The 15,140-nt window shown below is 30.2% G+C and overlaps 3 protein-coding genes and 2 long non-coding RNA genes across 5 annotated transcripts; 2 read left to right on the forward strand and 3 right to left on the reverse strand.

The window, feature by feature from the left end:
• Positions 1–400: 400 nt before the first annotated feature.
• Positions 401–5,882, reverse strand: LOC123689803. Its single transcript, XR_006750685.1, has 4 exons — positions 5,811–5,882; positions 5,376–5,384; positions 816–821; positions 401–420 (listed from the first exon to the last, which is right to left on the reverse strand). It is a non-coding gene; the product is annotated as an uncharacterized LOC123689803 (long non-coding RNA).
• LOC123689802 lies at positions 1,175–4,727 on the forward strand. Its single transcript, XM_045631423.1, has 2 exons — positions 1,175–1,458; positions 2,172–4,727. The coding sequence occupies exon 2, from the start codon at positions 2,205–2,207 to the stop codon at positions 4,584–4,586; it is 2,382 nt and encodes a 793-aa protein (XP_045487379.1). The 5' UTR covers positions 1,175–1,458; positions 2,172–2,204; the 3' UTR covers positions 4,587–4,727.
• A 601-nt stretch (positions 5,883–6,483) lies between the features above and the next one.
• Positions 6,484–7,605, reverse strand: LOC123689822. Its single transcript, XR_006750701.1, has 7 exons — positions 7,557–7,605; positions 7,462–7,491; positions 7,014–7,040; positions 6,925–6,942; positions 6,838–6,843; positions 6,660–6,665; positions 6,484–6,537 (listed from the first exon to the last, which is right to left on the reverse strand). It is a non-coding gene; the product is annotated as an uncharacterized LOC123689822 (long non-coding RNA).
• Positions 7,606–9,793: 2,188 nt separating this feature from the next.
• Positions 9,794–11,133, reverse strand: LOC110999459 (ubiquitin-fold modifier-conjugating enzyme 1). The gene is made up of 4 exons (XM_022268555.2): positions 10,883–11,133; positions 10,448–10,579; positions 10,144–10,311; positions 9,794–9,935 (listed from the first exon to the last, which is right to left on the reverse strand). Exons 1-4 carry the CDS (start codon positions 11,003–11,005, stop codon positions 9,849–9,851), a joined length of 510 nt encoding a protein of 169 aa, XP_022124247.2. The 5' UTR covers positions 11,006–11,133; the 3' UTR covers positions 9,794–9,848.
• Positions 11,134–11,733: 600 nt separating this feature from the next.
• On the forward strand, positions 11,734–14,506 carry LOC110999313 (BLOC-1-related complex subunit 5). Its single transcript, XM_022268358.2, has 8 exons — positions 11,734–11,888; positions 12,080–12,184; positions 12,273–12,380; positions 12,604–12,764; positions 12,901–12,976; positions 13,111–13,223; positions 13,419–13,553; positions 14,274–14,506. The coding sequence occupies exons 2-8, from the start codon at positions 12,091–12,093 to the stop codon at positions 14,361–14,363; spliced, it is 777 nt and encodes a 258-aa protein (XP_022124050.1). The 5' UTR covers positions 11,734–11,888; positions 12,080–12,090; the 3' UTR covers positions 14,364–14,506.
• The last annotated feature ends 634 nt before the right edge of the window (positions 14,507–15,140 follow it).

Below are 15,140 nucleotides of genomic sequence, written 5' to 3' on the forward strand. Positions count from 1 at the left end.
CATTCAGGGTATAAAATCGCTTTAGCAATCTTAATTTTATACTTGGAAAATTTGAATGATAATGGGACTAATAAAAGTAGACTAATATTTTTATTGAATTCTGTGTCTTAGAGAGTACGACATAATACTTAACAATTATTTAGATTATATACACATATTAAAAAAGCGTGGAGCACTGGCACAAATGAATAATAGTCTATACACGGTCAGCTGCTGCGAACTATGTGCGCTATTGGCCTTGGCTGCTATGACGAGCGCCTTACACTTTATCCCTACTCCGCGGCCGACCGTCACGCGACATGCACCCCACAGACCAAAAAGTTTGAGACGATGTTATAAAAGTTTCACTTTAAAAAGGGAGTTTTCATTCATATTTTTCTAAAACATTGTTTTAAGGCACAATTAACGTCTCACCTTAACCTGAAATAAGAAATAAACATGTTTAAATATCCTTAATACGTGAATGGCAAAAAATAATACCTACGCCTTGAGTTATAAAATTATCGTTGTTCAGTACTAGTCGTGTGGCTATGCATTTGAGGATGAAGGATGTTGTGCAATTCCTACGTTCTAATTATAGTTAGGGACTTTTGTTTGTATTCATAGAGTTTTCTTTTTTTTTAATGGAATCTCGCTGTTTTGGCGAGCGTAGCTCCTCCTGTCATTTTTAATTTTTCTGTTCATAGACTGTAGGTGTTTAGTTTTTTTTATTCTTTTAACTAGTTATGCCCGTTGTATAGGGCTTTTGGTTTATATTATAATTAGGTGTACAATATTCGATGAAGAGGCAATTAAAATAAGTAAATTCAACTTACAGGCGCCTGCAAATGTATAAAACTGTTCTAATTAGTTATTCACATTATTCTTATCGATAAAAGTTTAAAAACAACCAAAACTTACTTTAAAACATTTACGATATCTTCAAAACAGTTAAACAGTGTTGGTCCACAACGTTTCTTCCTTGAGGTCGTAGGTTCGATCCTCGGCTATGCACCAATGGAAACTCGCTTGTACGGTGAAGGAAACTCGCGTGCCTCAAACACAATCGACGATAAAAGGCTAGTCACCTTATTGCAGGTTTGGGAGAAATATTTTTAAATACTTATAGGTACAGTGCCATTGGTCCATTCATACGCACGTATTGCAAATGTTATTAATTATTTTATAGAAAAATAGATATCGCACATCCGCTCAAATAACGTCATAACTCGATAAAATGTCAAATGACTTTAATTGTACCATTCGTATCAGAATAACACATACTTCATGCTCATAAATCGTCATAGACGTAGTTCAATTATTTGTCCCTAGATGGCACTTGTGACGTTCTATTGTTTACCGAAAGTTGTGCCGCGGCGAACATAAACAGTGTCATGTTACGACTTGCGCGAGGTGGTCATACGGGCGTTGTTCAGTAAAAGTGAATTGTGTCGAATCAAGACAGTCTTTGTAAACGAGGTAAGTAACATTTTATTTTCTTTTTTGCAACTAAACTGATGCTTGTCGAGTTATGCCAGTATACGTGATTGAAACAATTCAATTTACACATTTGTTAATCACTAATAATGACCTATGCAGAGTTATGGCGGTATACGTGATTGAAATTATATTATTAAACATGTTTGTTTATCACTAATACTGACCTATGCAGAGTAACGACGGTATACGGGATTGAAACAATTCAATTTACACATTTGTTAATCACTAATACTGACCTATGCAGAGTTACGACGGTATACGTGATTGAAATTATATTATTAAACATGTCTGTTTATCACTAATACTGACCTGTACTAATGTATGACAGTATATGTGATCGGGATGATGGCACAATATGTTTTATTAGATAATAAATCTGAATTATGTTGAATTTTGACTTTATTCATAAATAAAACGACTGAAAATAAAACTATGTGTCAGCAAGAAAACTGATTTGTCTTCAATTATGCTCGTGTTTTTGACTATGATTATTAATAAAGTGATAGATTTATTAATTTAAAATTATCGTATAGTGATAGTATAAAATTATTTTAGGTACTGTTTACGCATAATGTTTTTTTTTAATTCCCTGAGGCCACATTGTTGTTTTTTTTTTAGTTTAAAACCTTAAAAAATGTTTAGGTAGGTATTTAATTGTTTTTAACTAATTGTGTTGTTCATCTTGTTCTCAGGTGTTATTCGGTTTGGCGGTGTCACTTGTAACTATGTCCAGATCCAGAAAAATATTGTCATTATGTCTGGAACCCAATGACCATCATAACACAGTAACTGATGACTTGTCTATTGTGGCGGAAGATACGCAACCAAAAGATGTAGAAGAAAATTGTGACACGTCAAATAAAGAGAATACATATCATATAAATGAACCTACTACACACATTCCCAACTTACAGGTAGAATGTAATAGAATAGAGAATGAAGACTGTAATTTGCAAGAACCCGAATCTACGGGTGAAGAAACAGACGATTCTGTTAAAGATCGTGATTATAAATTGTCTTCCAAAAAGCGTAGCAAGAATTTAGTAGTTTCTCGTCAGCGATCATCTAGTACTTCATCTACAAATTCCTCTTCGTCTAGTTCATCCTCATCTAGTTCATCTTCATCTAGTTCATCCTCTTCTGATACTCCTTCGTCTAATAGAAATTCTCCAACATCTACCTCTGTACTATTGTCACTTAATAAACAAACAAATCAAGACAACAATGAATGCTTGCCTTCAACTTCCAAAGAAATTAACTTAAATAGTATTCATTCTCCAATACCAAACGAGACCGTAGTACAGGGAAATTTCAATACACGTAAGAGACGCCGTGGAGAGGCACAATGGAAGCAGAATATAACAAAAGTTTTACGAAACTCTGGATTACCCTATCAAACGAAGTCCGGACGAAATATTTCTAAGAAACAAATGAAACCAAGTTGTGGAGAAGGTTGTAGACTTAAATGCAGCTATTTTCTTACCGATGAAATAAGAATTCAAATCTTTGATTCTTATTGGGCTTTGAAAGATTTAGAGAAACAGAGACTATTCATTCACAAACACATACAACAGATAGAGATAAAGTTTCGGTCTACCAAAGCACAGAAAAATCGAAAAATCAACTATGCATTTTACTTTGAGGTTGAAGGTTCATTAAAAAGGGTTTGCAAAACAATGTTTAAAAATACATTGGATATTAATGATAGAACAATTAGAACTGTAACAGAGAAATCTACTGGAGGATTTTTGAAAGAAGATGAAAGAGGGAAACACGGTAAACATTATACTGTAGGTGACACTATAAAAAATGATATAAGAAATCATATAAAACGTATACCGAAAATTGAAAGTCATTATTTAAGAGCACAAACAACACGAGAATACATTGATGGAGGAAAGACTATATCTGACTTACATAGAGATTATGTGAATGAATGTAAACAAGATGGACGCAACTTTGGAAACTACGTAATGTACAGTCGTATTTTTAACGGTGAATTTAATTTAGGATTTTTTGTGCCAAAAAAAGACAGATGTGAATTATGTGTAGCTTATGAAAATGCAGTTCCCGAAAGTAAACTGTTGCTCAAAAAAAAATATGATGAACATTTAGTGGACAAGGTTTTATCCAGGGAAGAAAAAAAGCGAGATAAAATAGCCCTAAAAGAAAACAAAAACCTGATTGTATCTGTATACGATTTACAAGCAGTTTTACAGGTACCTCGTGGTGATGTTTCTGTTTTTTATTATAAGAGCAAATTAAATAATATGAACTTTACGATAAGCAAATTGAAAGCAGAAGAATCGGGAAAAAAGAAAAAAAGGCAACAGACTGAAGACGATAGTTACAATGGAGACACTATTGTAAATAACAGTATTACCGATTGTTATTTTTGGCACGAGGGTCAGGGTAATCGGGGTTCAGATGAGATTGGTAGCTGTTTGCTTAAATATTATATAGAAAAAGAATTGCATGATTACGAGGGTGACCAACTAGCTGATATAGTTTTTTATTCGGATAACTGTTGCGGCCAAAACAAAAATAAGTTTATTGTTGGATTGTACATGTATGCAATATTGAAGTTTAGTAATTTAAATTCTATTACTCATAAATTTTTGATAGCCGGACATACGCAAAACGAAGGTGATGCCATACATTCGGTAATCGAAAAGCAAATAAAACGTTCCTTGAAAACTGGTCCAATTTACGTGCCAAGTCAGTACGTACAAATAATTAAAGAGGCTAAGAAAACTGGGGAACCACTAAGAGTTAATGAACTATCACACACCGATTTTATTAATTTAAAAAGATTAGTTAGTGATCTAGGTATTACTACTTTAAATAAGCTAAAGATTTCTGAAGTTAAAATGATGATGATTACCAAAGCCGCACCAAATATTTTAAAGTACAAAACGTCGTACACTGACATTGAATGGTCTGAAACTAATTTACTTTCTCGAAATAAAAAAATAATAGTTCCTGATCTAAAGCAAGTTTATGCTGCTAAAATAGAGATTAAGGAACGGAAAAAGAATGACTTAATGACATTACTTCTTAACAACCACATTCCTAGTTTTTATGCCAACTTTTATAATAGTTTATAAGTTTAATTATTTTTTATTACACTGTCTACTCTCGTGTTATTGCACAGCTGATTGTTATAAGTACTTAAAGTATTTTATTTTGATAGAAGTTCATTTTTAGACTTACTGTTACAAATTGTGATTTTAAATAAGTATTGAAATACCTAGATTATTTAATTTTCATAGAGTGTTTATATATTATAGTGATAGAGTGTGAATTGTTTATTTTTCAGTTAAGACGTTGTAAATTATAAGTTCCTTAATTTGATTTATTTTTTCAATGCTATAGAGGTGTACTACCCTCGTTTTAATTAAACTGTTGATCGTTTTGAAGTACATAGATTATTTAATTTTGATAGAAAGTTGTTTTTTTTTCAGTTATAAGTTTGAAAATTTAATTGTCTTTATATAAAAAGGCATTTCAAAGTCTAATATGTGTGTAATACACGTTATATTAAAGAATATATTGTATTTCATTACAAGTTAAAAATACTTGTGTCATTATAATAAACAAATTATAATAAAACTTTGTATTTTTTGTACATATAGTGTCACAACCCAGATTATTTCAATGTTTTTTTCAGGATTTTCAGATTACTAATAATATGAATTTATAGAGCTTAAAAAAACATTATAACTCGGTGAAGAAAGTTTTCTTCTAAAATAGTTCCCTTTTTAATTATGATCCAAAAACTAAACAAATTAAGTTGGGTAAACTTTAAATGTCTTTCCTGAAAAATGTAGTTTTTGGAGTTGTGACGTTATTTGAGCGGAGGTGCGATATGTAAATAAATAAAATAATGCACTTACGCCCTTTAACTGCAAATAAATAAATTTTATTAGTAAAATAAAAAAAAAAACAATGTTGGTCAATACAAATCGAACCACAAGTAAGCATAGTGTACTTTTCCTCCAACCTAAATAGTGGATCTTCGACGAGTGTCTGAGAAACCCGAAAGCCCGAGAGGCCTTCGAGAAGTCGAGACGTTGGATATATTAAATCCTTAGCGATCGGAGCGCATTAGATTTAGAGCTCGCTAGTTACTGTTACCGTTCACTTATTTCTTACGTGTATGTTCCAAATTCAAATTAATATTTTTTTAGGGAATGGTCATTGGTACGTTAAAAAAGTTCGCCGCATAAGACACGATGCTGAGAGAAGAGTATATGATAAGGATTTTATATCAAACATTAATTTTAATACAAATGAATGTTTTATGAATCATAAATCAATTTTTAACTTACGTTTATGGTATAGCAGTCCGTGCAATCATGGAAAAAAAAATTTTTATATTAATTTTCTGATCAGAGAGTAATATTTAAATTAAACTCAGTAGGTAAATAAAAATTTATTGATTTTAGCGATGCTATGTAGAACTAATAATTAAATCACAAATTTAAGGACAAAGCTTCCATTTTCTTTAGAATACCATATTCATCATTCTACACCACTCAATTAGTAGGTATATTTTATTTATTTTGGTCTATTATCTATATATGACATATACTTACGTAGCGATCCTATAAGATAAAACTGTTTTAAATTTTTAATATATTTTTCTATTTTTAAGTATAATATTAAATATGTTTAACACTTACGGTAAACTGCAAAACAGTTTAGATATTATAGTAAAAATGGAATAAGAAATTACGAATTTTTAATTGAAGGCATCACTTACGACATTCTGTAAAGTAAAAAAAATATATTAATATTACTATATATTTTGTTACTTTATATATTTCAATTACGTTAAATAAAAGCATACCGCAGGCTTAAAAAAACAGATATTTTTATGTAGTCAAGATTATATAAAATAATTAATATTGGTGATTTAGAAAATTGTAACATAATTACCGTAGTCTAAAAATAAAAACAAAATTAACTTGAATTATTAGAGATTAAAATTAACTTGAGTTATTTGAATATAACTAAAAATAATCACGTATTAATATTCTGACTTACTGCATCAGGCTGAAAACCAATAATTAATTATATTGTTAATATTATATATATTTTTATAAGTGAAATATGTTTGCCTCCAAGCGAACCAGAGACAAACTGATAAACTAATTTACATGTTTAATTTAAATTACCTCAAGCTGTAAAGACAAAAAAAAACAGTATATTAATGCGTGACTTATATAGGTAATTAATTAAGATTTAGGTGTATAACTTTTGACATTTTGTGTTAATAACTAACTAAAATAACGATTATTCTTGTTAAAGTCGCAACAATTTCGCAAATTTCTGACTTATTATTTATGTACTTACTGTTAGCTAAAATTTAAAAACAATTAATGTTTATTATGTTAATGAAATAATTAAGCTTTCAAATAAAAATAATGTCACTATACTTACAACAGCAGTTTGTGTAGCCTATAAAACATAGTCTCAGTAAAAATGTTATACAAAATTTATCGGAATAATAAAAAAATAAAAAATCTTACATTATCGGAACTTGATGGTTCTGTGACCTGAAAAGGAGTTTTATTTGCATTCTAAATGTGTGATACTATTAGAATTAATTTTTTTTTATTCGAATGTGACTGTCGGGTAAGTTTTTATCCGCTACCACTTTGGTTACGCCAGCAGTGTTGCCATCTCAATCTAACCAGAATTTTCGGTATATTGATTCTTGTAGGAACATTGCTGGCATATTAATTTATTGTCTTTGCTCAGTGGTTACGCGATTCGTTACACCGAGAAAATGCTTAGAACTTTGAAATATATTTACTTATACCATTCTATGGTATAAGTAAATATATTTCAAATAAATAAATTTATCAATAAAATCGATCAATTGTGAGGTTATTCATAAATTATAACATTGCCATTGCATGTCGACTTCCAATGTATGTTTATTTAATATATTATTAAAGCTTTAGATTTGCTTACATTTTCGCCACCTGGGTCTTCTTTTTCTGACTGTAAGACAGTAATGTGTTAAAACTATTTCAAATATAAATTGTGAAATATTTAAATAAACTTACGTTTTCAGTAGCTGGAGTTGTGTTCTAAAATCACATGTTACGTTTATTCAAATACATATTTAATTTTTATCGTTTATTAATCATAGCTATGACCAGATATTTAAAGGATCATGCACTATTTAGCATCTGAACACACACTTCAGGTGTTATTATTATTTCCCATATTAGAAATCAAAAGAATAGGGTGAGAGTAATTATACATTTGAGCCATTACAACCTGTGAGATATCTAAAGAAAGTAAATTCTACACATTTACGCATTATGGGCAAGTACTTATGATATATTTATAAAACTAAAAGCAATTGTATGAACCTTACACTGTCATCTACTTTATCCGCAGCCTAGAAAAAGGTAAAATGTAAAAATACAGTGAACAATCGTGATATAAAACAATATTTTTAAAGTAATTATTGATATGAATATGGGCAAATTTTTTTAATAGTAAAAGTAATTGTATAAACCTTACATTTTCATCTACATTATCAGCAGGCTAGAAAAACAATTTTATTTATTTAAAAATAACGGAAGCAAACGTATACACATAAAAAAGTAATCTTGCCATGCAACAAAAATATTTAATTCAAGAGCGGATTCAGAATTCAAGCCACAGAAAATTAAAAAAATTATAAAGACCGAAAGATGTTTGTGTCAAAATTTGTTTTATAGTGTAAATGACTTTTTTTATATAGAAACTATAAATATCCACAAAAAAAGTAATGTAATAATAATAACAATTTCGATGAAGAAATTGTGATATCGCCTTCGTACTTCTCCTGATGACTGACGTGGAGATGTAATTATAAATAATTGGTATTCAAAAGTCAAAACATTTATAGCATTATATTTTATATACATATTTTCGTTTTGGTAGTTATTCAGTAAGGTATAATATAGTTTAATAATGTGTAGACCTATCACTTAACATCAGCGAGTGAGTGAGCCTCCTGCGGATATCGGTGCAATAATATTCTTTAAAAATAATAATTACTTGTTCTTTTTTGTCGGTTTCCACCTGTAAATGTTTATGGTAATTAAATAAAGAATGAATATAGATTTATAGTGATAAGTTAATTGAATTTATTATGAAAATTAAATCTTATTGATTTTTAATGCATTCAATCAAACTAATGTAATCTAATGTAATTTTTAGTTTATGTAAGTACTTGTCAAATAAATCATATACATAACATGAATAATTAATAGTGAACTTCAGTTCACTCTACTTACCGGCTGGAAACGAAATGATAATTAATAAAAAATTTTGGTATGTTATTTCTTAATATAAGTATGTTAAATAACCTCTTTATTACGATAGGACTAAAATCTCCCAAATTACTGTCTAGGGGCTGTCCATTAATCACGTGAGGTCCGAAAGCGGTGGGGGGAGGGGCAAAAATCACCAAATATCACATGGGGTTGAAGGGGTATAATAAGATATCACGTGTATTTTTTTCGTCAAATGCGTGATTTCTATACTGAGAAGCGGCTTAGAAAAACGATCGATCGGTAGATCGAGAGAGATTCTCTTCAACAAAGTACAGTGCCAACAACTGACTTGCAAGATGCTTATTCAGTTGTTAGTGTTGAAGAAAATCAATCAGTCCTTAAATTTATAGAATAGGACTAGATTATACTTTATACCGGTACCGGTATAAAGTATATATATATATAAAAATACATAATAAATTTTTGTAGGTACCGAAAAATACACGTGATTATTGGTGGGGCGGAGGGATAGTCTTAACTTCACTACGTATCATCATGGGCATGGGGTAAGGACGGAATGAAAATTTAAAAAAAACATCACGATTAATGGACAGCTCTCTAGAGTAATAACCCTTTTAAACCATTAATATGGCTATGGGCAAACATATTTATTATTTAACTTAAATTAATTGTTTTCATAAAATAATATAATAAAAGATATACCAACCACTGGATTTCCATATTTCCAACATAGAGAAAATAAAATCAAACATTTCCAATATGAAATAAACATTTTTATTAAACTTAAACTTCACTTGTAATATCTTGAATATTATGGAATTGCATCAACAATATTTTGTTTCGAATGGCAGCCATAAACTTTTATTGATATTGTAATTCATTTTTTAAACAATGTATGTGTACACATATGTTGCTCATAAGATATTAAAAACATAAAACCTAATAAAATGTTTAGATTATCAAATGTATCAGTTAAAAAAGGAAGTTTAAAATTTTAATAAATAACAAAATATGTATAAAATATTTAATATTAGTATACACAATATATACAGAGTGGAATATTATTCACTTAGAATCTTCGGACTTCTCTTGATACTTTATGATTCCTTTTTCAATTAAATCTGGTATCTCCACAGCTAGCCATGGTCCTAACTGTAAAAAGCGGTAAAATTATTGGCATGCATAATCTAAGTAGTAGATATTGTTGTAGGAAATTAATTGGTGTTAAATTTAATTTCTCTCTGTCTGTCACAAAAAAAAATGACCATTATTGAACTAAAGCCTAAACACAGACATTTGAGAAATCTATTCACATAAGATCTGACAACATTTAGTTATTTAAATATATAAAAAGTCATACTCCAAGTGCCATAGCATGTGCAATTCCAAAGCGTGGTACATTTCTTGCCCATAATGGTTTGAAGTGGTCTGTCAGACAGATTTTACCACCTCTGTACATCTTAGCAGTTTTACCATCTAAACCTGGTAGTGCTAACTCTGGTGCTGTTGTTGGGTATGTAATTGGAATCTGTAAGTGTTATAATTAAATAAATTTGATTGGTAGAAATGTTTAAATGAACAAGAAGGCACTTACTTAAAAAGATATCAAAGAAACTAATACAAAAAGTGCTCCTGTCTTTCTTATTTAGAATAATTGTACTTACATCAAATTCAAGATCAAACTCATACTTCAACAGATTATGGATATACCAACATTTGCCAAACCACTTTGTACCTGTTTTATCAGATTCCAGTTTAAACCAGTCATTATCTGCTTCTTTGTTGTTCTGAACATACTGGAAAAATTAAAAATATCTTTGCTTTCTTATATAATATTGTGACTAAATTTGAAATAGTATTTAGTTGAGAAATATTATGGGTTGCACAACTAGAGAAGTGAGTGAAAGTGTATGAAAAAATTGATAGGAAAACTAAGTTTACTTGAGTCGACACTGGACTTTAACTGAGATGTACCCCACACAATCAATCATTATTTAATTTTAAATCATTTAAAATTATTACAATATCATATCAGAATAAAATTGCTCGTTCTAGACATACATTTTCTTAGAAATACTATGATTTTTAGGAAAATATACCTTGATAAGACTTTGATATTCTTCTTTTAACCTAGTTGTCCATAACTCTTTATCTCTTGGACCTGCTTTGGTTTTCAGTAAAGGGATGCTACTGAGGGTCTTTCTAGTTCCTTCGTCAACCATTTTAAAAAGTTTAATTCAATTCATTAGAGACTGTTAAATAATTGTTTAAGGTTCACGGTAAAAAGTGTTAAATGACACGACAACAAATTACGAAATCATAACAACTTTTAAATTTTCGTGTCAATAATATTAATTTTGACGCAGTGACACGTTGTCCCAGCCATAGACAAAATATCACTACTGTTCAATCCGTAAAATGACAAATCCCATACGATTCTAACATAAAATAAAAAAATAAAAATAGCCTTTAATCGAGTACACTAAAGTTACACTAAGTCCAAGTAATTTAAGTTTTCACTAGTACTCGATCTCCGACGGAGTGAAGGCCTCCTCCACATTCTTCCATTTGTTGCTATTCCTTGCAACGATTTTCCAATTTTTCCCGCTATTCTTTTTATTTCATCTTTCCAAGTTTCGGTGGATATCCTCTCTTTTTTTTCCCACTGGGCCATTCCCATTAAGGGAATGCGGCCAATATGACCGGCTCATTTCCAACATGTTTTTAACACACGGGAGTCATATATATATATATATATATAGCGCTTCTTAACTCTTGCATTTAGCATTCATCATGGGTACATATTATTTTAACTAGTATATACCCTATATTTCATTTATTTAACGCTGTGTAGTCAAAAATATTATATTTAAGTAGTTCTATTTCGGCTTGTTCTTTTTTTCTTAACTGTCATCTGTAAAGTGTCAAATAATATCGAGTTAATCGCCTAGAATTATTCTAGTTATCATCGAAATAAGATAAAGAGATTGTTTTTAATATTTTGGGATGGAGTTAAGTTAAAATTAAATTTAAAACCATCTAGAAATATTGTATAATTATTATTTATAACTATATATTTTATAGTAGCTATAACGCTCAAATAAAGTGAGTAGGTATTATATTTATTTTCAGAGAATCAGTACTTACTAGAATTTGCTTTTAGTTGTATCGAAATTGATAATCAAAAACGAATTTCCTATTTAAGATCTTGTTTTATTCATTTACTGTCGAAATCTAGTACTAAAATTTTCGACACTGCTATATTTGACCATCCTTGCTATCAATTTATTTTACAGAAGATTAAAACATGGGTTCTGAGCAGTCCATGCCACCCAAAAAGCAACCACAGCGAGCTCCACCCGTGCGAAGAGGATACACTATAGCTGGAACCAGTTTTGTTGGTAGATTACCATAGTATATTTTATTTAATCATAAAATACGATTAAAATTATATTAAAAGGTTTTCCTTTATATTGTCCTCTTTTCTAGAAGGAAGACGGGATGCATCAGCCAGTGGCAACAATTCTCCTGGAGCCAGTATGTGCTCAGATTCAGAACTTCCATATATATCATATACTGTAGATAGGCCTATTGGTGGTAAGTTTTATTATAAGACTATTCATATCTAAGCATTCAGGTGTATGCAAGTTGTATGTGAAAATTATAAGATTTATTCTGCATTTAAAACCATTGTGAGAAAGGTTATATGATTTTTATTTTAACTGTTTTTCCACATAAACTTCAGTTACCTATGCCTATAAAACATATAAAAAGACAAATCATTTTGATTTCATCAATAAATAAAGTAACGTCTGTTCAGATTCACCAAAGAACACTGCAAAAAATCGTGATGCCAAAAAATCACTTCAAAGAAGACAAATGGCTCAGGCGCAAGCTAGGAGATCCCAACGTGCAAGAGATATTGTGGTTGTAAAGGCTGCTACAGATACTCAGCTGGATGAAGATATACGCAGGCTGCAGGTGTTCTGTACTACCTTTGTTGCTTAGTGGTTAAAACACATGTAGGGAAGAAGTCCTGAGTTCAAAACAGACTGTTTGCTCAAAGCCTACTTACTTTTAATCCATACAAATAGTAATGAATTCATTGTGGTTTCAGGAAATCCCCACTTTTCTACCAATTATGAGGGGAACATTGGGACTACCAGGTGCAAGGGATCCAGAAGTCTTGGAAGGTATTATACATTTTTAATGTAATATATTTCTAATCATTTATACCTGAACTAAAGGCTTCACATCTTTATTGAGTTATAAGATACATGTTGATTTGAAAATAAAACCTAATGTAGATAAAATATTTCTATTTCAGGTCTAGACTACCGCCCATGGGCGCGGTTAAGTTCCCGTCTTCAAGCTCATTTAGCAGCATGCGCACATCCCTTAGCTCAAACACAAGGATTACTAACGTCACAAATTAAACAAGTGAGCATATCTTGTTTTATATTTTTAATTGTGTATTTTTTTGTGTATGAATCATAACTATTGTGTGTGCACTAATCTGTATTGAGGTGTCTGTATGAGCTGTATGATCCTATTTTACAGTGAAAAGGTTATTATATGGGTAGCTATGCCACTGCACACATTTAAGTGTGATAATTTTATTTGTGTTTCTTTTAGATAGACACAGAAGTGTCCCGTCTGTATAGTCAAGCGGTAGAACGACAAAGAAACAACGCACGACATGCGGAACGACTCGCGAGAGTACGGGAATTATCACATCAACTTGCTAGATGTAATTCATTGCTAACACGGGTGAGTAAACCCAACTTTATTCCAAGGCATTGCTTGTATGAAGCATATTTTATCGCAAATTATTGAGTGGGAAAGCCGGCAGACACAATTCTGAAGGCATAAATACTATAGTGAATGTCTTGCTGGAGACCGGTCGCAATATTTGTTCGGAGTAGATCAGCTAAAATCTTAAATTATATGGAATGAGTAAAAAGTAGGTATTGAGGATGGAGTTGTATTAAGTAAAGTTTTTGTCGCCTTGAATGTATAAATAATGAAATATGTACATACATATGTATAATTGGAGTATTTTTGTTTATTTATTCTTGAAGTATGAGGAAGGTTTATATGGAGAGATAAATTAGCATTATTTGTTAAGAAGTACAGAAAATGCGACGAGTCTATGGCGGTGTTTTTCAACCTTTTTTACCCCAAAAAAAAATTTTTTTTCTAAAAATTTTATGTAACATAATTCTAAATATTAAAATATTTAATCGTTCACTTATAAAGTAATACAATTAATGAGTATTTCATTTCAAAACATAATGAAAAACTGAAATTCAAATTCCAAGTAAATGTTCCATATACGGAAATAATTTAATAATATTTTTTAATTTTTATTTGGTAGCTAACCCTACCTAACGTAACTTTATGTAGACAAGTTAAGAAAAATGCTTAGAATGAATTCAAATAAAGCTTTCCTCTTTGTAATTAGAGTATCATACTGAAATATTGTTTCAGTCGCTCCAAGACGTTGAAGAGTTAAACCAGATGTTACCCGAGGATAAACGACTTGCGCCCTTCGTATGGAATTCACAGAAGTGTGCTTAAATTATCCAAAAAATTAGAGCTGTTTATAATTCAGAAGCTATTACATATTGAGAATGCACATGCAGGAATTTAATATAAAATTCATACACAAACCGAAATATCACGAGAGTGGAGGCAGCCCTATTTCCTTTCTTGTTTTTGTTGTCATTCGATTTTAAAGGATATGTAGACATATAATGCTGCCATGTTTACGTTTGTTTAAAGTATAAAAAAAATTGTTTAATAACGAATAAAACTTCCTTCCTCGTATTAATTTTATTCAGTCTGTAAAATAAAATTTCAGACATATATATATATAACACTGTTATATATATATATATATATAGGAGGAGTAACGTAATTAGTTAAGAATTTTACATTAATATATTTATTACTTAGTCTAATAATACTCATCAATTATATTGTAAAGTTAAAATACCTTTTACCGGTTACCTTGACTATATATAAATAAATAATTCACAGTAATATATCAAAAGCTGTGATCAGGTGTAAATATTTTCAACAATTATTGAAGTATTATATAATCTTGCTAAGTTAATTGATCTCTTAAATATATAATACTTAATACAAATGTGGTTTTTTTCTTGATACGTGGATGAGGTTGGAAGTATGTATAAGTGAAAAGGTAATTTGAAAAATTTTGCTGTCTAAAATCTATATTACAAGCGAAACTATGAATTTATTGCCTAACTAACTAACTATATCGACACACCTATGCACATAGGACAGATAGTTGTCTTTATTCCAAAAATAAGTTATTTTACATGCTATTTATTT

Source organism: Pieris rapae, chromosome 15 (assembly GCF_905147795.1).
Source record: "Pieris rapae chromosome 15, ilPieRapa1.1, whole genome shotgun sequence".
Taxonomy (NCBI): Eukaryota; Metazoa; Arthropoda; class Insecta; order Lepidoptera; family Pieridae; genus Pieris; species Pieris rapae.

Coding starts and splice junctions, on each gene's coding strand:
- LOC123689802 (XM_045631423.1), top strand. CDS start 2,205: ATGTCCAGATCCAGAAAAATATTGTCATTATGTCTGGAACCCAATGAC.
- LOC110999459 (XM_022268555.2), bottom strand. CDS start 11,005: ATGGTTGACGAAGGAACTAGAAAGACCCTCAGTAGCATCCCTTTACTG. Junction 10,580..10,882: donor AATATCAAAGTCTTATCAAG/GTATATTTTCCT, acceptor TAATTTTTCCAG/TATGTTCAGAACAACAAAGA. Junction 10,312..10,447: donor AGTTTGATCTTGAATTTGAT/GTAAGTACAATT, acceptor TAACACTTACAG/ATTCCAATTACATACCCAAC.
- LOC110999313 (XM_022268358.2), top strand. CDS start 12,091: ATGGGTTCTGAGCAGTCCATGCCACCCAAAAAGCAACCACAGCGAGCT. Junction 12,765..12,900: donor AAGATATACGCAGGCTGCAG/GTGTTCTGTACT, acceptor TTGTGGTTTCAG/GAAATCCCCACTTTTCTACC. Junction 12,977..13,110: donor GGATCCAGAAGTCTTGGAAG/GTATTATACATT, acceptor TTTCTATTTCAG/GTCTAGACTACCGCCCATGG.